This window comes from Drosophila mojavensis, unplaced genomic scaffold (assembly GCF_018153725.1).
Source record: "Drosophila mojavensis isolate 15081-1352.22 unplaced genomic scaffold, ASM1815372v1 contig_49, whole genome shotgun sequence".
In the NCBI taxonomy this organism is placed as follows: domain Eukaryota; kingdom Metazoa; phylum Arthropoda; class Insecta; order Diptera; family Drosophilidae; genus Drosophila; species Drosophila mojavensis.
This window is the reverse complement of record NW_025318872.1, coordinates 1,344,986-1,370,359: the sequence shown is the minus strand read 5'-3', so window position 1 is coordinate 1,370,359 and position 25,374 is coordinate 1,344,986. Positions and strand designations below refer to the sequence as shown.

At 38.0% G+C, this 25,374-nt stretch overlaps 5 protein-coding genes across 39 annotated transcripts in view; 3 read left to right on the top strand and 2 right to left on the bottom strand.

Annotated features, from left to right (window-relative positions):
* Positions 1–4,925, top strand: part of LOC6577872 (sodium/hydrogen exchanger 3) — a 32,082-nt gene extending 27,157 nt beyond the window's left edge. For 15 of the 24 annotated variants that reach the window (XM_044009306.1, XM_044009305.1, XM_032729454.2 and 12 more), the window contains 2 exons: positions 678–995; positions 3,269–4,925. In XM_044009306.1, coding sequence (XP_043865241.1) covers positions 678–995; positions 3,269–3,794 — 844 coding nt within the window. In that variant the 3' untranslated portion in view covers positions 3,795–4,925. Of the gene's footprint in view, positions 1–677; positions 996–1,641; positions 1,836–3,268 lie in introns of those variants that run through there. The other 9 variants (XM_032729463.2, XM_032729460.2, XM_032729465.2 and 6 more) reach the window with 2 other exon arrangements.
* Positions 4,926–5,770: 845 nt separating this feature from the next.
* LOC6577870 (intersectin-2) lies at positions 5,771–14,721 on the bottom strand. Of its 7 annotated transcripts, none has more exons than XM_032728357.2 (12): positions 14,601–14,719; positions 13,787–14,348; positions 12,769–13,176; positions 12,276–12,706; positions 11,949–12,222; positions 11,736–11,883; positions 11,418–11,681; positions 10,391–11,344; positions 9,997–10,212; positions 9,643–9,916; positions 9,404–9,577; positions 5,771–6,189 (listed from the first exon to the last, which is right to left on the bottom strand). In XM_032728357.2, the coding sequence occupies exons 2-12, from the start codon at positions 13,948–13,950 to the stop codon at positions 5,786–5,788; spliced, it is 3,711 nt and encodes a 1,236-aa protein (XP_032584248.1). In that variant the 5' UTR covers positions 13,951–14,348; positions 14,601–14,719; the 3' UTR covers positions 5,771–5,785. The 7 variants fall into 7 exon arrangements, with proteins under 7 accessions (XP_032584248.1, XP_032584249.1, XP_032584250.1 ...); XM_032728358.2 differs by lacking the exon at positions 14,601–14,719 and adding an exon at positions 14,517–14,579; XM_032728359.2 differs by lacking the exon at positions 14,601–14,719 and adding an exon at positions 14,428–14,517.
* A 239-nt stretch (positions 14,722–14,960) lies between these two features.
* On the top strand, positions 14,961–16,908 carry LOC6577868 (probable ATP-dependent RNA helicase DDX47). Of its 2 annotated transcripts, XM_002003764.4 has the most exons (3): positions 14,961–15,253; positions 15,319–15,577; positions 15,782–16,905. In XM_002003764.4, exons 1-3 carry the CDS (start codon positions 15,062–15,064, stop codon positions 16,876–16,878), a joined length of 1,548 nt encoding a protein of 515 aa, XP_002003800.1. In that variant the 5' UTR covers positions 14,961–15,061; the 3' UTR covers positions 16,879–16,905. The 2 variants fall into 2 exon arrangements, with proteins under 2 accessions (XP_002003800.1, XP_043865238.1); XM_044009303.1 differs by lacking the exons at positions 14,961–15,253; positions 15,319–15,577 and adding an exon at positions 15,645–15,721 and having other exon boundaries at positions 15,782–16,908.
* A 55-nt stretch (positions 16,909–16,963) lies between these two features.
* LOC6577867 (protein deadlock) lies at positions 16,964–20,838 on the bottom strand. 2 transcript variants are annotated; one of them, XM_032729135.2, is made up of 5 exons: positions 20,571–20,838; positions 19,471–20,502; positions 19,150–19,410; positions 17,109–19,086; positions 16,964–17,039 (listed from the first exon to the last, which is right to left on the bottom strand). In XM_032729135.2, the coding sequence occupies exons 1-4, from the start codon at positions 20,718–20,720 to the stop codon at positions 17,113–17,115; spliced, it is 3,417 nt and encodes a 1,138-aa protein (XP_032585026.2). In that variant the 5' UTR covers positions 20,721–20,838; the 3' UTR covers positions 16,964–17,039; positions 17,109–17,112. The 2 variants fall into 2 exon arrangements, with proteins under 2 accessions (XP_032585026.2, XP_032585025.2); XM_032729134.2 differs by having other exon boundaries at positions 17,109–19,410.
* A 524-nt stretch (positions 20,839–21,362) lies between these two features.
* Positions 21,363–24,070, top strand: LOC6577865 (lactosylceramide 4-alpha-galactosyltransferase). 4 transcript variants are annotated; one of them, XM_044009304.1, is made up of 3 exons: positions 21,552–21,643; positions 21,804–21,902; positions 21,969–22,630. In XM_044009304.1, exons 2-3 carry the CDS (start codon positions 21,850–21,852, stop codon positions 22,549–22,551), a joined length of 636 nt encoding a protein of 211 aa, XP_043865239.1. In that variant the 5' UTR covers positions 21,552–21,643; positions 21,804–21,849; the 3' UTR covers positions 22,552–22,630. The 4 variants fall into 4 exon arrangements, with proteins under 4 accessions (XP_032585117.1, XP_032585116.1, XP_043865239.1 ...); XM_032729226.2 differs by lacking the exon at positions 21,969–22,630 and adding an exon at positions 23,426–24,067 and having other exon boundaries at positions 21,363–21,902; XM_032729225.2 differs by having other exon boundaries at positions 21,365–21,902.
* Positions 24,071–25,374: the final 1,304 nt, after the last annotated feature.

Sequence of the window (25,374 nt, the reverse complement as noted above, 5' to 3'; positions counted from 1 at the left end):
AGCTTGAATGTGCAATGCATGTGGGTGTTATTGGTCGTTTCTGTGCTTGTCTCTTGTTTCTTTAGTTTTCCCTAGGACTGTTTATATTGTATATCCCATAAACTTCATTAAACAAGGATCAAAATATTTAGAATATAATTTTTTGTTCAATGCCAATCAATAGCTTCCACCCCAATTCGTATGAGCTCAAAGAGATATAACGACAGCAGACTCAACTTAAGACTTTATTTTGTTAGAAATAATTGGAAACCAAATTTTGGGATGCTGCCTCATATCGTATCTTATTTATATATTTTTGCATTTTACTAGTATTCATTTCTTTTACTAACAAATGCTATAAAATTTCGTAAGCTAAGCATGCATAAAATGGCGTAAAATGATATATGTAAATATATAAAAGAGAATATTTATGAGCTACTTTATTTGAGTAAAAAGCCAAGCTCTTTACAAATGTTAATAATGAAAATTAAAATAATCATAAAAATTAGTTCGTTCGCTCAATTTGCTTTTGATTTCGCTGATCGTTTTTATATTTCGAATATAAACACATATTCTCTCTTATGCGAATTAAATTATCCACGATTTCTTTTGTAACACTTTAATATTTGTGTGCTCTCAATTTGATTTCGAAAAATATATATAAATGCGAAATGCGCGACGTGGCAACGATTTCGCAGACTTATAGCAACTGGACGCAGACCCAGTAGAATTTTGCTCTGTAGCCCTGGCGCTAATAACTTACTAGAAAACACACCAACAACAACTACTACAAGAACAACAGCCACAACAACAACAACAACAGCTATCAATGTCAAACCAATATTAATAACAACAGCTCCAACAACAACAACAAGTACTACTACAACAACCGCCACAGTCAGCAGTAGCAATTCAGCAAATCAAACAGCCGGAAATTACAATTCCCCGAGCAACTCCTCAACAACCAACTATAGCTCACCCACATCGGAGAGCAGCGGCGCTACGTACTATTCAAAGTAATCCGAGTGCCCAAAAATAATACCACCAAAGGGCAATCAAAATGCAATGCAACTAAAGCCGGCCAATGTCGAATTTCAACTAATCTTATATCGTAAACCAGACAAAAAGAAACTAACACAATAAAACCTATGATCGAAACTATATTTATATATATATATGTGTCCTATATATATATATATATAACTTGTATAGAGATCAGTCCACGCATATCTCATTAAGTCAGTGCAAATCAAAATTCGCGTAGTCTATACACATATATATATAACTGATATATCTAGATATGATTTGATTTTCAACTTTCAATCTCTCTGGCAATTGGCATTACTTCATATCGCACTCATCAAGTATTTTATGCAGAACTGGGCTCCATAATTGTGTGAGTTGTCCGTAAGCCTAGGCAGGAACTAAATAGATTGGTGTAACTATCCCAACTAACCTAATTTCCTATAATTTTTGTATATATATATAATTTATTAACAAGTTTTCTGTTTTCGACTAACTGATTCATTATTAACACTTACTCTGTAATTTAACATGTAGTTAACATTTTACTAAAACAAATTGCACAATTTGCTGCTGTTATCGAAAATTTGCTTCATTGCTTTCAACTTTTTTGTTTATAATTTTGAATTGTATTTTTAGCGCCGTTTCAATTGAGTCCGTATAGCAGCTGTCTATGCCACAGCCAAATGCTTCTATCACACTTAGTAAACACCACAACACAACACATATATCAATATTTTCCAATTACAAATTATATACACAATATCCAAAATAGTAGTCGAGCTGTTGTAAAAGTCTAGTATTTATTGGCTATTGGCTCTTAATTATATATATCAAATATATGATTCATAAATATGTGTAAGTATTTTGGCTTGCTTTATATGATTACCAAATAGATAACAACTGTGCTAACCCCAACAAGTATTACTGTTATATGTGTTATTAGAGGTATTCCTGTAACTGATTGATTGGGTTTGTTTGTATCAATTGATATATAAATAGAATCATTTATAAATATAGATGGATTTTGTATCATTATGAAAGGGCTGGAAAATAGAAGAAATATTTAGTTTAGTACAGAACAATATATAGTAGGATTGATTTGAATGAAAAAATAATAAACAATACAGAAGTTAATAGCCCAATAGCATCACGTTTATAAAGCTAAAGAAAACATAAAAATATAGATTTTATGAGGTTGACTTATAGGAAAAAAAATTTATTTTCTCTGCTGATCTTAGAGGTTTTTGTATTACTCTCTAGTTTCTCATCAGTCTATCGCATATAAATAAATGCAATTATATAGTCTATTAGAAAGAGAATCCTGAACATAAGTTCAGTTCAATCAGTTACATTGATATATCTCCGCAATTAAATACTAATATTCAACATTCTCAACCATAAATCATTTTTACTTTGAAAATAGCCCAACAAACTGCTGGCAGTTGTTTGAAAAATTGAAAAATTATATGCGCTTCCATTTATCTATTAATGATAATAATAATAAAAAAATAAAAAAACATATTATACTTTAGCTTTAACTTGTCTTCTCACTCTGTAAATTTGCTTTAAAGTTTACTTTTTCTTGCTACGCTTCTCATTTTTTACTATAAACTATTCTCTAATATAATTATTTCTTTGAGTACCCAGAACCCATTGAACATTAATGTGCTTAACAAATAGAAAGGAGAAATATGTTATCCCAGGTTCTGTAGTGCTGCCAACCCAGATGCAAACAAATTCCGAATCAGTAATTATGTTTTCGATCATCGAAGATACTGTGTGTGAACTTGCAGAATGCTCTACCGTCTGATAATGATGGTAATAATATCGATTATTGCAATAATGCTATAAGCACAAGTCTACATTAGATTATAATTAAAACAATAATATTCATTGGGTTCAGGACTTTTTCTAGTCGGATACTCTCGACTAGAGCTCACTTAATTCTCTGCTTATTCAATTTCCTTGCTTTGTAGTGATTTCAGTATTAAAATAATATAAACAAATTATATGTAAACTACTTATTTGCTAAAAGTATTGAGTAATTAATACAATATTTAATTCGTTTCCTAGTTATCTATCGGTAGAGGCCCCTAGTTAATGAATTAGTTGTTTTAGTCTCATTGTAACCCATGCTCAAATATCGCTCCATCTCAATCAAAATTGAAACCGAAATTGACATTTACTTTCTCTCGACTCTCTCTTCACATCCATTGCCCAACCGCACACAACAACAACATCAACAACAACAACACAATCACAGTGATACAATACCCGAGGAATCCACCTATCAGCACGGCCACTCCAAATCGCTCTGCGAACCCGCGGATGGGGATGATTGGGACGCGATGCCGCTTACTAATACCGGCGCCTCCGTCTCCGCCTCCACGGCGAGCGAGAGAGTAATGCATTCGGGCCGTGAGCCTTTGCTGCCCCGCTTGGCATCGACGCCACGTGCCCAGATCCGACACATGAGCGCCGGTGCCGTGAGCGGTGCTACTGTGGGCGTACCGGGCTGCAAGAATCAAGTGACCACCGCGTTGCTAGACTATGAGGACACTGACAGCGACACCGAGGACGAGGACGATGACGAAGGCGAGGATTTCGATTTGTATGACGATGAGAATATTGTGGTCACCACATTCACAGCCCCACTCACGCCACGCCTACACGAGCTGGGCAGACGCGGCGGATCTGGTGGTGGTGGAGCATCTGGCAGTGGTCCAACCACCAGCACCACCACCACGAGCATTCGCCTGACTCGCAACAACGATGAAAGCATCATTTGAGTGTCGAGCAGCGCAGATGCAGCTGCTCCAGCTAGTTGGACAGCCCGTGTCCGGTCCAGATTTAGTCCCTTCCAATACGAAATGTTCTACTGAGATCAGCAACGATAAAACCCCAACATAGCTATATATAGTTCGTTCTATATGTGCATACATTTTGGCTTAAAAGTAAAAAAGAATGAAAGAAACATCATGTTATAGCTAAATAACTAAAAATCTGTATATACCAAGGGAGAACAGCTACCGACGGCTTGCCGCAGATTAATTTCCTTGCAGATGGGATTCTATAGCAACAATTTGTATAATTGATATACAAGGTCAAAATTTTAAATTTCAAATTTAAATTTAAGAAAAATATCAAAAATTTTTGTGAGTTGCTTTAAAATGTAGAATACGGATGCTATCAAGTATATAAAGAGATCAAATCTTCTATGCTTTACAAATCTAGAATTCTCTCTGCAAGGGTATATTACCGACCTACCTAAACTAGCACACAAATTTGATTGCTTCTTTGAAAAATTGGAAACGTATCTACTTAAATATATATTCATATTCTATTGTATTTCATTGTATTTAAAAAAGCCTAATGCAAATGTGTTCCAGAAACAATTGTGTTATCATTAACAATTTAGCCAAAGTTCAGATTAAGTCGAAACATTGTTTTTGCTTTTAGTTTAGATAAATTTATATTAAATATATACAAAATAAATATATTTGAGCGTAATTTGAACTGTGTTTCTAACCGGTATAGCTACAGTGTTTAGTTCAATTTTAGTCATACTTTCTAACTAATTAATTACTGAAGTATTCGTTAATCAGCGTGTATAAAGTAAGCCGAAAGTTTTTGCCATAAGCAGTCAAGTTGCGAAATAATACCAATAAATAAATAAATAAATAAAAACGTATTCATAAGTGAAACTAAATTAGTATGTTACATAAATACTAACTAGTTCATAGCTATTTAGCAAGAGTTGTGTAATTTATAAATTATTTTTGTAAACATTTACGAGCCACAAAATGAATAATGTGAAAGTTTAGCACGAGAGGGTCGCTCGAGACGACCAAAGAGTAAATCTTATCTTATAAGAAGTATGCGTGAATTTTGACTGTATGACTGTATGATCGAGATAAAAACCCAATAATATATGGAAAATTAAGTGAAGAGCCCTCAATGAACAGAATCCATTTCTATCATCAATTTGCTGATTTCAAAACGTACAATTTCACTTGCAACGCACTTAACCGATAATTGTTTACTAGATTTGTGTCCTACGTGATTCTTTGTCTAAGTTTATCCAAGAAATTGCCTTCTAACTATGCACATTTGAGCTGAATAAATAAAATAAAAATACAATTTACCGAAAATTCCGTTAAGATTGGATATAAATTATACTATTAAAAAATAAATTTTCTTTGGTTAACTAAAATACATATTTTCTATTATTTAATCGAAAGACAATAAACAGCTGCAAGAAATGTGCGAGTTTCTTGTGAATTGTCGTTCACTTAAAAGAAAACAAACAAGAAGAAATAAATAAAAATTATGAAATAAAATACATGAATGATATAAAATCAGAGCTGTGTTACTTATGAGCGCGTTTTCTATGTATAAATATACAGAATATGTAAATGCAATGCAAACTTTATATAATTAACGACAGCTCAACAAATAAATTCCTTGAGAGCATAAACTAAACCAAATAAATTGAAAGAAATTTAAAAATAGTTTGCAAATTTTCATACTGTAGTCCTTAAGTTGTGCATATTATAAAATATGGTAAAAAAAAAGTAGAGTAAAATTCACCTAATTATTTAGCAAAACACAAACCTAAAATGGAAATTAAATACAGCAAAAATAATACACAAAAAAACTTGTAAACTGTTAAACTGATTTTAAATATTGTATAAGAAAATTTTACTAAAAATAAAAATCAAATGAAAAATCAAAAATATGCAATTTACATATCATTTCAAAAGCAAATAAAAAATATGGCTCAGCACCAGCAGCGCCACTGCGTGCAATTGGGTTTCTTGGGCAACTGCCAGTCCATGATGACACCACGACCCACCAGACGATTGTTTTGGTCCTCCATCATTGCCCGCGCCAGCGTCTCATTGCATGCAAAGGTGACGTAAGCACAGCCCATCAGCTGGCCATCTCTGCGCTTCGTTATGTGGACCGATTGAATTTTGCCGCGCAACCGTTCGTCTGGTATGGCATCACTGCGCTCAGGCTCTGGCTTGCAGCGCCAGTGTTGCCAGAAGCGCTGCAGAGGACGTAACGCCGTTTGATTGGCTGCCGTTGCGGTTGAGGCTGCGGTGGCACTTGCGGTTACGGTTGTGGCACAGATTGCGGTTGAGCTTGCCGTTGGCGCGCTTTGAATTTTAGTTTTGAAAACTGTGTAAGTACATAAGACGAATATCTAGAGAATTGAAAATCAAAAGATACTATAAATTGTATTTGAAAATAAAATAACTAAATAAATTTAAAACTATTTCAGAGACTTTTGTGGTATGAATATAATATCAATTGAAATATTTTATATATAAACTTATCTCTGACATCATCTGCCGCCAAAGAACTATACAAATATCAAAGTTTTTGTTTGAAATTTCATTTATACATTTATTTCACCAAATATGTATTAATTTTTTTCTTTTTTGCTTTTTTAATTTCATAATCTTATTCCTTTTTGAAACTGATATAGTTTAATATGTTTATTGGTATTTTCTCATTTTAATATTAGCATGTCTTGAAGAACTCGTTCTATATATATGTATGTATATATATTTGTGTTTAGTATGTATTTATGCATGTATTTATGTTTGTTTCTCTGCAGATCTAACCGATAAACAAGACTTCTACATAAGAAGTTCAAGTTCCATGTGCATAGCGTACAATTTTTGAATTATATATATAGGCATATGTCTGTATGTGTGTATGTTAGTCTGTAGGTAAATATATATCGATGGTCATCATTTCGCTTTTAAAGTGTATCTTTATGTGTTTGTGTGTGCTAGCTAATGCGTACATATTTAAATAATTGCCATTTATTCATTTGTATTTTTTTATTATTTTTTTTTTTTTATAATATTTTTTTTACTGTTTAGTTAAATTCATGAACGCTTTAACGACTAAAAACAAATACGCCTATATGAGCATTATATGTATGCAAGTGTGTGTGAGTGTTTGTTGTGTGTTTGGCTCTATAAGAAGTGTGCATTCCATACTTAAGGTAAACATGAATAGTTTTTATTTATTTTTTTGCTATTTAACATTTTGCTAAAGAAATTTATATCATTTACTCAATATATATATATCATATTTTGTTTTTGTTTTCAAAATCAATCCAACATTAGCTACACACATATGTAAATATGTTTTTAAAGTTTAAGCTAAAAACTTGCCAAAACAAAAAAAAAAAAAAAAAAAAAAAAGAATACGAAAACAATTTAATGAGGCAAGTTTTAGGAAAAGCTTTTCTTGTTTTTTCGTTAATCGATTTGGATTTCTTTCTTTTTTTTTTTGTTATAGGTCCTATATAGATGCATATATGTATAGTTTATGGTATGCAATAACAAGTTACTAAATTAGTTTTCATCAAGTTAATTACTGAATATCGTTTTGAAAGGCAATCGAGAGTGTGAGTGGTTTCATTGTAGATATAGCATTATTAGAATATTCAAGTATATTTATATATTTAACCATAACTAGCATAGAACTGATGCACAGCATAACAGAACAGATCATAATATAGCTGTATATATATTGCACTAGATCATAGTATGTTTATATATAGCTAACTTGTATTGAAGTCGTATAACGTTCTACCCACAAATTTTATACAATAATTTTTTTATTTTATTTTTTCTGATTTTTTTTTTTTGTTTTACAGTATTCTAATCAACTTTTAATCCCGCTTTAAATGCTGCTTGCAAAACTAATTGAAATATGGCAGTTAAAGTAAGCGCTTAAAGTATTAAACAATTAAATCAGGTCTATAAACAAAACAAAAATCATATATATAGTTAAGCGATTAAAGATGTTATACGTATTACCAATACTGTTGTATGTGTGCTTTTAAGCCTTCTCTTCCATACCAATTTTTTATATGTATATATATATATATATTTGTTTGTATATATAGTTCTGAGAGCTTAGTATTTAGTTAACAATTAACATTAAATAGATGTTATATACAAACACATGCGCATATTATTGGAAAACACAGAAAACCATCTTTATATATGTGTGTAGTTTCAAAGGTAGTTAGTATATATATATATATATATATATATATATCTTGCATTTTTTTCGATTTGATTTGGGGGAAAAACACTTTAAATGTTTATAGTATATGCATTGAGTGAAACACATCTAATACAACAAAATTGAAATATTTTCCTTGATATAATTATGTATTTCTTTTGTCTCATTCTATATGCATATTATATGTGTATATATACTATTAAATATGTTTGTATTTAACTTGATTTCGATTGCGATTTGTATTCTTTATGGTAATTTGATTGATTACATTTATGAGTTTTCTTTAAAGTTGCACATTTGATTTTACGACAAGATCCTTGAATCTTAAAAAAAGTCAAATAAAATATCTCATATATTTAAAACTATAAAGCTGAAGATGATAAACTGCCTTAACGTGAGAGAGCGAGAGTCCTAACTTTTAAACAACTTCATAATTTTTTAATACTTATTAAATTTCTTGGTACAATTAGGATGGTCTGTGATAATATAAGACGTCTTTAAAAAGTTTGAACAAAGTTACGAAACTAAAAAAATCTCGCTAAATTTTGACTAGATACTGATTAATTTTTAGATGAACTTAATATATGGGTCCGTGAAGACCTGGTTTTATTGTTGTTGTAGTTGTTGTTGTGTGCGGCGTACTCCTAACGCCGTTTAAAGACCAAACCCGATGACTCGTTATACGTTTCCTGCGCGCATCAGCAAAGAGTTTAAAGATTCAAATAAAAATCAATTAGATTTTCGATTTTGGACTTCCTTTTTATATACAGAATAAACATATTTGTATCAATGTGTAAATAATAGCAGGTAAAAATACAAAAAAATTATACAAAATAAATACAAAATCAATGGACTAAATACACAAAATGTACGTATAGTAAATATATGTATATGTATATGTATATGCATGCATGTAAATGCAAATTAATATCAATTAAAGCTAAAGATTGGCTAACAAGGATACAAACGTGTTTGGATTGGGCATTTAACTTAAAATTAAATAATTGCTAAACAACTAAATAATAACAATTAACAATATACATATAGGTAAATCATACATGAGTGTAGATATTGCAACAAATTAAAGCTAAAAATCATTAGATAAATAGCTTCCGAGATGTTAGGCGTGGCGAGAACAAATTGGCTTTACTTATTCGATATGAAGGCAGAAATTAAAATAGAATTTTTAGCTTTAGATACACAAAATAAACTGGAATGTGGGAGAAAAGAGAGCGCGTGTGTGAGGAGGGTGTGACTACTTGTAAAGCATCGTCATGGTTGTGGCTGGCGCTTGTTGTGGAGATTCACTTGGTTTTAGTGCCATTCACTTTCGCTGGCTTACCGGACGTAACAAATGGTCCCACATAATTGCTGGGAAACAAACCAGACAGGCCATTCAGCTCGCCGCGCCACCATTCCGGCTCATCGCGTCCCAGTACGCTGATGATGTCGTCCTTCTCGAACGAGAGCTCATCATCGTTTTGTGCTTTGTACGGATATAGAGCAATCACCTTGTCTGAATGTGAAGAAAAAACTATATTTAAAAACATGTTCAACTGTTGGATAAGTTTTATAGCCAACCCAAAATCTGTTCGGTCATTTCGATGCGGCTGCCAGAGACGGGTGTATTGCGTCCACTGTTGCGTCCGCCCTGCAACACCTTGACATAGGTGGCCGGGAACCAACCGATTTGACGCCTTCTGCCCTTGGCCTGCAGCTCACCCTCCCACCAGCCGGAGTCGGTCTTCTTGCGTATCATGATCAGCTGGCCACGTGTCAGCGACAGTTGCTCGCTGCTGGTGGCCTCGTATGGTGCTATAACTTGTGCTATCTCCGAACGCTTGGCGCGCATGCCCTGCAAAGTAATTTACGAAGTACGGATTAGTTAAGTTTTATGGAGCTGGAAGTGTGGGCGCATGTAGGTCAGCTATTTACGGGTGTCATGGAAGAAGTACGTGACATGGGCCGGCTGTAGCTTTCGGCCGGTTCGCTCTGTGTTTTGGATTGCGTGTTTATCTGCGATACTTCAGTGTCGAGATCTTCGTTTGTGTGCGACTCCTCCAGCTCGGCCGGCTGGGTCTGTGACTGCTTTACTTCTACTGATTCTGGCTGAGCAGCATATGAAGCACTAATGCCATTGTGTGTGACCTCCTGGACGAGCGAGCATCGTGATGTGTGTTGATGATATTGGGGATCAGCAAATGAAAAGCATTGGATTAGTAGATGAGCACATGATGGTTAAACACGAATCGTGCGTTACTTTATGCAGTTGCAGTATTATTATATTTGACTGCATTTTGTGATTTAAATGATTATGACATAGACTCACCTGTTCGACGGGTTCAGGTTCAACTGCAGCTTCAGCTGAATTGGCGACAGCAGCTGTGCCTACATCGGCCTTTTGTACATAGTTCGATGGGAACATGCCGGTCCGATTGCCAATAGTACCCGTCCACCATTCGCCCTCCTTCTTGATGACCATGACCATTTCGCCAGCGCTAAAGCTCAGGTCACCTTCCTCGGCGGATTCATAAGGATATGCGGCTATATAGTATTCGACATCGCCTAAAGCAGCATCAGTAACAGCAGCAGCAGCGTCAGTTGCTGCCAGCGCTGACTGTGCCGCCAAGGCGTTATTGTCCAAGTAGCTATTGGTAAGGGTCGCAGCAGTATCAGCAACACTTGGCACTGCCACTGCCTCTCCGGTTGCCAATGCTGTTGACCCGTCCTCCAGCTTCTCCACGTAGGACTCGGGAAACCAGCCAGTATGACCATTAATTTCACCGGCCAACCAGCCGGGCTCAGCGTTCTGCTCCAGAGGCACCAAGATTATGTCGCCTGGCACAAACGTAATCTCCTCTGCGTTGCGCGCATTGAACTCATAAACGGCGCGATATTTAACGAAACCCTCAGGCGCCGGCCCACTCAGATCAACAGCGGCCACCGTTTCAGCAGCGGCTGTATCATTGTTTAGGCCATAACCACTATAGGCATCGACAGCAGCTGGCACACTGGTGGCAGTGCTGCCCCAAGCGCTGCCAGTATCCCAAGCAGATGTGGCGCTTATTGTGGCTGTCTCATTCTTGCGATTATATTTCAATTCGAGCACCGCCGTGCGCTCCACATCGTACTCCTTGTACAGATCCTCGCATTTGGTAATCAGTGCAGAAAGCTCGGCCTTCAGCTCCTGCATGGTTATATCGTTCGAATTGAGATCTTCTTTCTTGGATTCGATTTCTTTTTTAATATTTTCCACTTTATCTTTGATCTGCTTAATCATCAGCTACAATGAACATAAGCATTAAACATTAAATATTCCGTATATTTTATTTGAGATCTTGTTCAGATTTCCTCACCTGCTTGTGCGCAAACGCTGCGTTTAGCTGCTCTTGCTGTCCTGACTCGCCGGGTATGGCACCGCTTACTTTGCTCTTGGCTTCCCATTTCGCTCGTTCCTGTGTTAGCTGCAGCAACTTTGCGTTTTGCTCCTTGATGCGCGCCTTCAACTGCGCCATTTCGCTCATGGAAGTGTCGCGCTGAGTGCGCATGCCATCAATCACTGACTTGACATTGGTAACTCCAGCGCGTGTATCGCATATCTTTTGCGATAGATCCTTGATCTGTAAGCGAGACGAATTTAGTTATTATTGAATTTGCATGTGTGCTCTAGGTACCTTTTCGTTCAGTGTGCTGAGCTCCACGTTTAGCTGAGTGTTGTGTGCTTTCTGCTTGAGTACACGCTCCTGCTCCCGCTGCTTTTGCGCATTCATTTCGGCAATGCGTGATTGTTCCCATTCTTGTTGACGTTGCTTCTCCAGCTCCCTATCAAGAAGAAATTGTAATTATTTAATAATATTCACTTAGAATTTTTATGCTTGTCCACCGACTTTCTGGCCGCCTCTTTGGCTTCCAGCTCACGTTTGCGCTGCTCTTCCTTCTCTTGCTCGATTTCACGCTGACGCTGAAGCTGACGCTCCAGTTCCTCCTGTTGTTTGCGTTCAGCTTCAAGACGCGCCTTTTCGCGTTTTTCTGCTTCCTCCCGTTCCTTGCGCTCGCGCTCTTCCCGCTCCTTACGTTGTTGATCCTCCATTAGCTTACGCCTGCGGTCCAGTTCAACCTTGCCTTTCTCATAGTTCTCCTTGCGCTTGTCCTCGAACGAAGCTAAATATATCGATGGTTTTATCATGGTAATGAACATCTAATGTTCTACTTACTTTGCGGCAAGCCGGCAGTAGGATCAGCATCCGACATGACGGCGCCCTGTGAGGAAACCGACGTGTGACGTGACGTCGGCTGCGAGCCTGGGCGAGACACAGTACCGGAGACGGAACCCGGTCGCGACTTGATCTTACGCAGGCTGGGCGGCACCCAATCGAGTGGCAAAGTAACGGGTATCTTCTCACCAGCCATAGCCTTTTCGCACAGAAACATGGCCAAGATGAACTCGTCGCAACTGAGTCGGCCATCACCATCTATATCGGCAAGTGTCCAAATCTGCGCCAGCGTTACCTGCGGCAATTTGCTCTGCACAAGCACACTACGGGCCTGGGCACCCGTCAAAAAGCCCGACCGGGTGCGATCATTGGCATTAAACACCTGCGTGTATTTGCGTTTTTGTGCCGCCTGCACGGCCCACTCTGCCTGACTGTAGATGGAGGAAATAATATATTAAAAGAGTGTCTCTCTTTTCTTCTCTGGTTTACTTACGGCGATTCGATGGAAGGAGCACGCTCCGAAATGGACATATGACGACTAGGTGGATTGCTTTGCGGAGGCGAGACAATCGCTGCGGGCACAGCAGCAACAGGAACCGCAACTGGTGGTGGAATCGCCACAGGTGGTGCCACAACTGGAGGTGGAACAACAGCAATGGGCACGACCGGCGGTACAGCTGCAATGTTTTTCAATGCATCCACGGGACTCATGGAGCTGGTTGAACCACGGGGCGTCATGGCAGGCGACGGACCGCCTACAACATCCGTTAGCGAGCTGAGCAGTGTGGGAGGCAAAGTTTTGGGCACTTCCAAGCCGCGTAGCTTCAAATTGATAAGCTTGCAAGCTATGCTGAACTCATTAATATTCATTTTTCCATCAGAGTCCGTGTCAGCCAGTGCCCTACACATGCAAAACACAAACAACATTTTAGAGATGTACGCATGTATGGAAATTTTTAGTACATAAATCATAGATCATATCGAGTTATTCTTTATTTTTATTGTAAATAAAACATGAAATATAAAAAGAAATAAAGAAATACAAAAATTGTTATATTTTTACAGTTAATATCAGTTTTCAAAAAAGGATCAACTGCTAATAATTTGCTATGGTTTTCTAACCGTCTAATAAATTCACTGTGTTATTGACCATTTTATATTGAAGACTGATGATTAACTATAAGTGAACAGTGCCAATATATAAAACTTCATAATAAACTAATAATAATAATATTTAATTGAGTTACTTAAGGAGAAAATTTAAATTCTCTACAAAAAACATATATAAAAAGTTTTATATTTTTCGTGATTCGTGCCTACGAATTAGTTTGCAGCAATTCATTAGCACATCTCTAGTTCATATCAACAAAATGGGAAAACAAAGAACAAAACAAAGTATCGGCAAAATTGTTGTTATTGTCATCTTATCTTTGCCAGCATTGCATAGTGGATAACCGTATGTGTGCATATATGTACATATTAACAACAAATGAGTCAGTTCCGCTACTCACCATATTTGACCCAAGATCAGCGGCGGCAGCTGGGACTGCAAAAAAAATCCTTTTGCTTGGGCTCCGGTTACAAAGCCGCCCTGGGGTTGTAGTGCCTTGAACTGCTCTTGGTACTTGAGCTTCTCCCGCTGGGTAATAACCCACGCATCCACTGCTGGATTCATTTTGTTTCCCTGTTTTCTGTGTGCCTCTACTTGGAGTGCGAGCTTCGCAAAATATACTACACTCTGTATATATGATTAAGTGTGTATGGTTGTATCTATGTGTGTTTTATGCTATCCACACACGCTTTACGCCGCGTATTTTTCGTAACCGACTTTGACTCTCCCACACCGACAACACAACGACAAGAAGCTTTCTCGCAGTTGCGTGCGTGTGTTTTGTTCTTGTTTAATGCGCTCTCTTCGGCCGCTGAGTACACATCAAATACATGTCATGCTCCTCTCCACTGTGCACTCACACACACACTCTCCTTTGCGCTGGCTTACGCTCTTTTTACTATTGAGTATCCGTTTTGCTCCCACCACCCCACAATTTTTCACAATGGATTTTTATGGTTTACCTAAAATGTAATTGTAGATTATTAGAAACACATCATAATCTTATCTAACGGCAACAACTACAACAAATAGGAAACTAACACCTCAGCTTAGAGTTTGTAAATGTTTCAGTTGTATCGGAATTGACACTCGGTTATTTGGTGGGCGTTTTAGTTGCTCGAAAAATTCACCTCCATATATTGCTGGTATTGATTTCTATTTCATTCTAATTGTTGGAATTGTGTGCCTTGTGTGGTGCTCGATTAAGTGCTTACTTTTCATTTGAACACTAAATTTAGTTACGTTTCTGTTATTTTTTAGCTTCGTTTTGTCGTGCAAATTAAATGTTCACGAACTAAGCATAACGAACTATCCCTCAGGTGAACGAACCGAAAAAATTAACTTTGATTTGGTTTGTTCATTCACTAGTTCAGGGCTGCTGTAAACCGTGTCCAATTTATTTTTCTATATAAATTTAAATAAATACTGATAAGGAGTGTTTGAATGCTTATATATTTGTTGCGTTGGCGATAATTTGAAAGGAAAATTTAGCTTGGAGTTTTATGATATATTGCAGAATATTCAATAAGGGTTGCCGCTTACTTAAATAATACTCGATACTATTTCGATAGCATATGCCTTCCACATTTTACTCCGTAGCGTTCTTTTCTCAACGAGCACGTGTGGCGACTGGTAATATCCGCAAGAGCTAAAGTGTAGAATAATATGTAACAATATGTCGGAAACTTCAGAAGACGAACAAGCTCAAGTGGAAACAACCGAGGAAGAGATAAGTGGTGAGGAAGAAATTGAAGATGACGCAGAAGCTGACGGTGAAAATGCTGAAGATCAAGACACTAGTGACCCTGATGAATCCGAAGAAACTGAGGCTCCCAAATGCGAACAGCTGCAGACATGGAAAGATCTTGTAAATTTTTGAGAATAAGCAAGCATATCAAACACCATTCAATAATTTTTGTTTGTAATGTGTAGGGACTTAACGAGACTTTATGTAAAGCATGCGAAGAGCTGAAATGGAAGGCGCCCTCGAAAATTCAAAAGGAGGCAATACCTGTTGCACTGCAGGGAAAAGACATCATTGGCCTGGCGGAAACCGGCTCAGGCAAAACGGGAGCATTTGCCTTGCCCATTTTACATGCATTGCTCGAGAATCCACAGCGTTATTTTGCGCTGGTGTTGACGCCCACGCGTGAATTGGCTTTTCAAATAGGTGAACAGTTCGAAGCACTGGGTGAGTCTAGTTAAATACATATTATTCATATATATATATCCACAATGATGTAAAAACTCTTTTTGATTTTTTGTTCTTAAACGAAAATATGAAATTATTATTTCTTTATTCGTCACTACCTCTGAGTAAAATGTTATCTCTATGGTATGCTAACCCAAAATGAGCAACATTTTCAATTGATTTCTTCTCTATCTCTCTCCGCAGGTAGCGGCATAGGCATCAAATGTTGTGTGGTAGTTGGTGGCATGGATATGGTGGCACAGGGCTTGCAACTGGCAAAGAAACCGCACATAATAATTGCTACGCCCGGGCGTCTGGTGGATCATCTGGAGAACTTGAAGGGATTTAATTTGAAGGCTATTAAGTACTTGGTCATGGACGAGGCGGATCGCATACTCAATATGGATTTCGAGGTGGAGCTAGACAAGATATTAAAGGTTTTACCGCGCGAGCGTCGCACGTTTCTGTTTAGCGCCACTATGACAAAGAAAGTTAAAAAGCTACAGCGCGCATCTCTTAAAGATCCCGTCAAGGTGGAAGTATCCAACAAATACCAAACAGTGGATCAGCTGCAACAGTACTACATCTTCATACCAGTTAAATACAAGGATGTGTATCTCGTGCATATACTCAACGAATTGGCAGGCAACAGCTTCATGATCTTCTGTAGCACCTGTAACAATACTGTTAAGACCGCGCTAATGCTGCGCGCCCTAGGATTGGCTGCTATTCCGCTACATGGTCAGATGTCTCAGAATAAACGTTTAGCTGCTCTGAACAAATTCAAGGCGAAGAATCGCTCCATATTGATATCAACAGATGTAGCTTCGCGTGGTCTCGACATTCCTCACGTCGATGTGGTTGTCAATTTTGATATACCCACGCACAGCAAGGACTATATACATCGTGTTGGGCGCACTGCACGTGCCGGCCGGTCTGGTCAAGCCATCACTATGGTCACTCAGTATGACATTGAGCTGTATCAGCGCATTGAGCAATTGTTAGGCAAGCAGTTGCCGCTCTACAAATGCGAGGAGGACGAGGTGATGGCGCTGCAAGAACGCGTCGCCGAAGCGCAACGCACGGCCAAGCTGGAGCTAAAAGATCTAGAAGATAGCAAGAGCTATAAGGGCAGCAAAGGCAATAAACGCGCTGCTCTTGGTGATATTGATGACTCCGAGCAGTTTACAGGCGCTCGGAAGCGCATGAAACCCATGGGAAAGGGCAAGGGAGTAGCGGGTGGCGGCCGTGACGGTGGCGGGGCTAAAAAAAACTGGAATCGGGGCAAAAAGAAAAACTAGATTTTAAGTATTTAAATCCGTTTATAAATCTAAGTTAATAATAAAACAAAATTATATACACATTTCAATTGTGTAAGAATCAATAAAAAATAAAAATAAAAGTATAAATTTCGTTCACTTAGTGCTGCTCAACAGTTAAAAGCGATAGTCATCCAGGAGCCCTTTAAAAAAAAAAAAGAAAAGAGAAGCGGATTATTATTATTAAATTAATATTATTTTTAGACGCTTACATAATCATCGATTTGCCGAATTATTCCTCCCTCTCTTTCTTTGAGCGGAATTGTTGAAGCGTCTCTTTAAGATTTGCGGCTGTTCTTTTTCCTGTGATGGGTGGTTTGGTTGCTGTTGCAGTTGCTGCGGCAGCATTGTCGACGGATTTGATAAACACCAATCGTTCACAATTTGCACGACTGAAGTCAATGTGGCATCGTTTCGGTTTATGGGACAAAAGAGCATCATCTCCCAGACTTTCCTAACGAGCGCGTTGTCCTTTTTGGCAATGGCATCATTAGTCAAGCATATCATGAATTCGCCGGGTATGGGAAATTTCTGATTCTCGAAGAGATGCTTCAGTTGCGGCACATAGTTAAACCAATCAGCTGACGCAAGAATTCGGAGAAGTTGCATAGCAAATTCCGGATAGATTTGACCAATTTCTGGACCCCATAGATGCTTCATAATGTGGTCGGTTGCCATTTGTGGCATTAGATTGTAACGCATCAAGATAGAGTAGAGCTCCGTGATATAGGGTGCACTATACGCCATATATAAGCCACAATCCTCAACCATTTTCATTAAATACGACATCATGCCCCGATTGCCATAGATCTCAGCGAAAATAATAAAATAGTTTCGGAACAACAAGCCATGTCGCAAGACCATGCTGTAGGTGTCACACAATTTATCGGTCGTCATCTGGTTCAGCTTCCGCTGCACTTCCCACGGGCTCGCCAGCCTGTGATTGCAGTTGCTGTCCTGGCAGCGGCCGTCCAAATAAGCCCAGCATTTAATGCCAAATATAAAATATTTGCACTCATTTGGAATAGCGGATTGAGCGGTGGAAGCTGGTTCCAAAGGCACACGATATAGAGGCCCAAAAAGGGGGACATTATTGGCTTCTTCTGTAGGTAACGAATCCTGTCTAATTGTACGATGTAATGGAATAAATTGCAACCGTGGAAGCGATTGCTGCCCTCGCTCTTGACATTGCTGTTGCTGCAGTAGTTGCTTCTGTTCTGGCGATGGTTGCTGCAGCTCCATCTTGTCTCGGTCTACAGCACTTTGATTCGGTTGCACGTCCAATGGTGCCTCAGCCTGTATAACTTGTTCATTCCTTGGCTGTGGCCGTGTCTGCTTCTTTTGTTGTGGCGCTAGCTGCTGCAGCTCCATCATTTCCCGGTCTACAACAGTTTGAGTCGGTTGTACTTGTTCTTTATGTGGTTGCAGCTTCTCTGTCTGAGTATCTGTCCCTTTGAGTATGCGGTAGGACAGCGATTCTCTGCTCTGTATTGCAGGGTCCGTCTCTGCAGTGGACTTAATCATCTCAGGCTGCTCTCCAATAGTTGATTCCTTCTCAGACAACACGGGATTCGGCACTGGCAATTGATCATCGCCATCCCAGGATGTGGTCACCGATATGGCATCATTATCATCATCATCATCTTCGACATCAACATCATAATTGAGCGTATCATTCATTAGTACTTCCATTTCCAAAGGCGTTTTATCCACTAAAGTTGATAGACTGGGCAAGTTATCGAAAAATTCAGATGTATCAGCTATCTGATGATCAATTTCACTAGGCGTCTTATTAATGAACACTTCCAAACAACGATCGATTTCTTCCACACCTGATTGAAACATTTCGCATTTGCCAACGTCAGTCAATAACTGACTTATATCCGTACTTCCGCCACCTGGTACAGCCAGTTCCATGACTTCTTTGATGAGCTTATCTTCTAGTTCACAATTGGCTTTGGAATATGTCGAATCTGGTTTGCCAAATTCAAAAGAATCCGTCTGGTTTAACGTTACGGAATCGTCACTTTTTGGAGTTTCTAAATCGTTACTTAACTGAGTTATGCTGAGATTTTCGGGCTCAATTGATGACGAATCTTTTTCAGTTACAGGAGCCGCAGTACAAGCTGCATGATTGGTTGGAGACATATCGATTGCTTTTTCTGGCATATGCGCCATCTGTTCATTAATCTGTGGTAACAAAAAAAATTGATTAGGTGGCGAGAACTCTAGGGTAACGCAAATTAAGTTTACAGCATTTGATTTACGGGATGATCTGGGTTTTCTTTTTTTCGGATTCACTTGCTGTTGTTCTTGATTTGCTCTGTTTGGTTCTTGTTTCTCTACATATTGCGAACGTGTGCGCATTCCATATCGGGTTTCTGTTAGCTTCTTATTTAATTCTGGTTCTGCGCTGGTGCTTAAATTAATACTGTCTAATTGCTCTTCAGCCTTCTTTGACAAGTTCTGCACGGAAAGCTCTACTAAAGAATTTTTTAAATTTTTTTTGCTTTCCTAAAATGAAAAAAATTTTGCATTTATTTAAATAATGCGTTTGTGACTTGTATTACGTACCTTGATATTTGTAATAATCTGCTCTGGATCGGGCTCAGGCTCAGTAAGCTCCTTCTGCTTTTCTTTCTCTTTCACAGATTTTGAAAACGAAATACTCTCCTCCACTTCTTGCGGCGTTTGTAACTTTTGCTGCTCTGATTCTTGGCATTTTTCTACATTTATTTGTTTTGTATTATCTTGCATTGATACATTCTTATCTTTTTTCTCCTCTATTTTTAGATTTCCTTGGTCTTCTTTCGGAATCCAAATCTCATGCTCCAACTTATTTAAAAATTCCTGTTCATCTACTTGCTTTTCATTATCCAGCTCCATCTCATCAATTAATTTATCTTGTACTTTTAGTTTTTTTATCCTAACGATTTCTTGCTTCCTTTGCTCATCCTCCAGCTCATCCACCAGTTTTTTATTTTTCTTTTCTTTATTCGAATTTTTGTTTTGCATCATCGGTTTCTCAGGCTGTGTGTCCGCCTCATATAACTGCTCCAGTTCAGCTTCTAGATGGCTAATCTCCTCCTCTAATTGAAGTTGTTCCCTCTGTTCATTTAAAGTTTCTTGTTCTTCATCAGATAGCTGTTCTTTTGGCAGATTCCACTTCTCAGGTGAGTCACTCTGGACATTCGGAGTGCAATTGTTGTTCGTTAATTTTTTAATTGAAGATTCTGCCCTATCTGTTGCTTTACCTTTTGGCAAATTATCCCTATTAGATAACGATACTCTATTCCTTGTTTTCTTATCTTGTAATTTTGAGCTTGTCATTGGCTCGTCTGCAATAATGGTATGTGAATTTGGAATATGATCCTCGATTTTATCATTTATATTTCTCTTTCGCGTACACTTCATTCCAGGAGCCACTTTTGATTCATTTGATTTCTGCATCAATAACATTTTATCCGCCTCTAATTTAAGGCGTTTTCGTAACACACTCTGTGGCTCCAATTCGTCATTATCAATCCGCGCTTCATTATTCCTTTTTGTCCGTTGGATTTGTTGCACTGGTTTAATTGATACATCATCCTTTAACATTAAGTCAATCTATGGGGTAAAAGTAAAACTCGATTTGAATCGTTATACTAAAACATATGTGCTGCTCATTTATTTACACTTTCAACACGTATATACGGATTTTCATTCGTTTGCATGCATTTCCAGAAATCCTCATAGTGTTCCTGCCATTCCTCAGCGGTGTATTTCTCTATGCCTGTGTGTTGTACTATCTGAGCCCACAAACGTAAAATGTCACGGCGCCGCATCTTGGCAACCTTAAATTGTGGGACTTTGATATTAGGATTCCACGTGAAAATATAAATGTGAAAGCACGCCAGAACTAATTTAGCGCTTACGTTTTGACAAGTGCCGTTACACTGGAGATGGGCAAATGATATAGCGTGGATGCTTTGAAAATATCGATTAATTTCAGTGGCTTGGCAGCAACAAGAATTTAAAATTAATTGACTGCTAACTTTTCTTATAATTGCTCAATTGAGTCTCATCTGTTTTCCTTAATTCAATAATAGTGCAATATGAAAATTATTGAACAATTAAAACTATCTGATATTGGACTCACCGCGAAATGATCGGATCTATTGTGAGCTCATTAAATTTTCCGCAATCAATCACAATAGCTGACCATTTCTCCCTATTATTGTAATTTGGCGGTAAACATTTTTAAAACAACGTTATGATACAAAATTAACATTATATATCTACCTATCTGAATCTTCATAGCTACACCCACTGAACTTAAAATGTATCTCAAGCATTTTGGGAGTGTTTTGTTCTTCTAGTTTTCAAACCAGAATGTCTTAAGCAAACAAAAACATTAAACACCTGACTACACTGAATGGCGGCAATCGAAATTTAGGAAAATTCAAGATGTATAAACCTTATTATTGGTGTTATTGTTAGTTTGTGATTAATCCCCAGCAGCATCGGTTCATTATGTTGAAGAATAAGTCGAAGTGCGTTTACATCATGGGACGACGTCTCGTAATACCAGTTCTAGTTGTTACTCTAATATTCCTAGTCGTACTATCCACTATCAAGGACCTATCCAATACATTAAAAGCTAAATCTGTTTCAACTGAGAATGTTATTGAGGATATACTATATTCGAGCTCGAAGCCTCCGCTAGGACGTAGTATTTTCTTTCATGAGACCAGCTGCACTTCTCCAGGTTCGGTATCCAACATTATGAATCTGACGGCTCGACAAGCCTGTTCAATAGAATCGGCTGCTCTGAATAATCCCAACTTCCAAATCTTCACTGTGTTTTCCTGTCCCACCTATCGCCCTCTCGTCGGTCGTCAAAAACTTCTCGTCGATGCCATCGAAAGCTATGAGAACGTGAACTTTCGTCACCTAAATTTAAGGGACTATGCTATGAACACTCCTATTGAAGATTGGGTAAAAAGGGGCGAATTGCTTAACTCTAGGTAAGTTTTAAATTCATGTTGATTTCCTTTTAGAGTGTAGCGTAATTCTCCTGCTCAAATACACAGCTATCCGATGCAACACACATCTGACCTTCTCCGCCTTATAAGTCTCTATCGGTTTGGAGGCATCTATTTAGACATGGATATTATTGTCCTGAAGAGCTTAGAGAAATTGCCCCTGAACTATGTGGGAGCTGAATCTAACTATTCCCTCTGCAATGCTGTCATCGGTTTAGCAGCCGATGGAATAGGTCATGAAGTTGCTGAATTATTTTTACAGCAGTATCAAAAATATTTCAATGGGAATGATTATGTACAAAATGGACCAACTCTTGTGACAGCCGTTCTGTTGAAATATTGTGGCACCAGCCTCATGAAAGCCATAGAAGGCGGTCGTAAGAGTTGCAAGGGATTTCGACTATTTAATACGACTGCATTTTATTCAATTCCTTGGCCAGAGTGGAGGCATTTTACTGAGCCCAGGTACCTGGAGGAAACTATGGCAAGAACTAAAGATTCATTAATGATACACATGTGGAACAAGCTCTCTAGGGGAGAGCGTATCAAAGTCGGATCCAACGCTGCGTATGTAAAGTATTCGGAAAAGAACTGTCCCAGAACGTATGAGGCAGCTGGTGGCTATTTCTAAGAGCATTCATTTAACTTTAACACACTTGCAATTAAATAATTGACGGTTAGACAATAAAAACATATTTTAATTCTCCAAATATGTAATACAAACTAACAATTCACATGTTAATATATTGGAGAAGCGGCATAGAATGCTATAACTTAAGACTCTATACAAATTGAAGCAGCTGAATAAACTGACTGTTGTAACTGCAGTATGCTGTATGGACGGAATGATTCGCAATTGACTTAGATGGTAATTAGTAAAGCGCTTAGGCACAGTCCGCACGGTTCATCATGATCGCAGCTCTAAAGCAACAATTTTATATTTTACTAATGAAAAGCCGACGTCTCGTAATACCAGCTCTGGCTGCTATTCTAATGCTGTTAGTTATAGTGTCCACAATGCAGGATCTCTATACAAGTTTAAGCAAAATTTCTGACTTAGAGTCATTCGAAACAGAATTTGCTTCAAATCAAAGTGATACAGAGGATATTCTACACTCAAGCTTACAGCCTCCGCCAGGACGCAGCATTTTCTTTCATGAGACCAGCTGCACTTATAGAAATTCACGTTACTATGTCATGAATCTGACGGCTCGACAAGCCTGTTCAATAGAATCGGCTGCTCTGAATAATCCCAACTTACAAATTTTTACTGTGTTTTCCTGTCCCACCTATCGTCCGCTCGTCGGTCGTCAAAAACTTCTCGTCGATGCCATCGAAAGCTATGAGAACGTGAACTTTCGTCACCTAAATTTAAGGGACTATGCTATGAGCACTCCTATTGAAGATTGGGTAAAAAGGGGCGAATTGCTTAACTCTAGGTAAGTTTTAAATTCTTGTTGATTTCCTTTTAGAATGTAGCGTAATTCTCCTGCTCAAATACACAGCTTTCCGATGGAGCACACATCTGACCTCCTCCGCCTTATAAGTCTCTATCGGTTTGGAGGCATCTATTTAGACATGGATATTATTGTCCTGAAGAGCTTAGAGAAATTACCCCTGAACTATGTGGGAGCTGAATCTAACTATTCCCTCTGCAATGCTGTCATCGGTTTAGCAGCCGATGGAATAGGTCATGAAGTTGCTGAACTATTTTTAGAGCGATATGTAAAATATTTCAATGGGAAAGACTATGCACAAAATGGACCAGCTCTTGTGACAGCCGTTCTGTTGAAATTTTGTGGCACCAGCCTCATGAAAGCCATAGAAGGCGGTCGTAAGAGTTGCAAGGGATTTCGACTATTTAATACGACTGCATTCTATTCAATTCCTTGGCAAGAGTGGAAGCATTTCACTGAGCCCAGGTACCTGGAGGAAACTATGGCAAGAACTAAGGATTCATTAATGATACACATATGGAACATTGCGTCCAGGAGAGAGCGCATCAAAGTTGCCTCCAATATTGCCTATGTAAAGTATGCGGAAAAGTACTGTCCCAGGACGTATGCGGTAGCTGGTGATTACTTATAATGTATTTTATTTATGTCGGTTTCAAACAATATATTTCTAAAATAAATACGTGTCCTATATAAGCTATTCAAACAGCTACGAACGCAGCTACATCTTAAACCAGATGAACGAATACACTTGACTATGATGGTGTTTAGTTTTAAATTGATCTTTATTCTTCTGAGTCTGGGTTTATGTACCGAGACTCATGCATATTTTCAACCCTTAAATCTAGTGCGTCTATTGCTGAGTGTGTAAGGTTCGTTGGTCTATTACATATTCTTATCTTATCGCTGAGCTTATAAGGCTCAGCGTGGATCTATTAGTTATTCTTATCTTATCGCTGAGTTGGTAGGGCTCAGCGCTCGTCGCTGACATATTCTTGTTGCTGCGATTGCCAGGGTCACAGTTCATCTGTCTATCGTGAGAGTCCATACATGTCGCACATGTTATCTATTTTATGTATGCTAGCCGTTAAATGCGTAGAGGGTATGTTCTCATATTTGTCATATTTCTATGTTCATGCATGTGCATGAACACCAGAATAGCTAGAGAAAACTCATCTGATTTACTTATTATCACTAATATTCAATAATTGTATATGATTTTAAACGTATTTTGAATAATATGATATCTAGAGACTTACTTACTGTATTTTTTTTTTTTACATATTTTAGATATTGACATTAAATTTACAATTTACAACAAAAATCGAAATTCTATAAAATACATATGAGTCTACGGACTCTACCTCTAAAGGTATACGCGAACTAGTTTTCGATAAGGTTTCCATCGATAACAAAATATCGGGAGTAGTTATCGGCTTTTTGAGAGAAACTCAATATGCGCGTGATAAACACGGACCTAGGAAAACATTGCAAGTCTCTAGCCCTTATATCTTCTGGGATCGACGCGTTCATACATGCGGCCGGACGAGCGGATGGACAGACAGACGGGCAGGGCTAAATCGACTCAGCTCGTCGCCCTGATCGAAAATATATATACTTTATGGGGTCTGCCACGCCTCCTTCTGCCTGTTACCTACTTTTAACAAATCCATTATACCCTGATTTCAGGGAATAAAAATTCACTTCGTAATTTCATAATCCTACAATACATATGTTAACAACATGAAAATATTTAGATAAATATTGTATATTTGTATGCATGTCTAAAGTTTCGTTCATTTTTTGCACACACATTTTTATCGTCTAGAAATAGAACAGAAGTCGATATATGCTTAAATAAATGCAGCTGAATAATCTGACATGAGCATTATCATTGATATTGTATTTTAATATCCCCTTCACAATTAATTTACAATTTTTAGTCTCACTTATACCTTTGCTCAGGATTGTAATGTTCATAAAAAAGATGGTGACGCCGT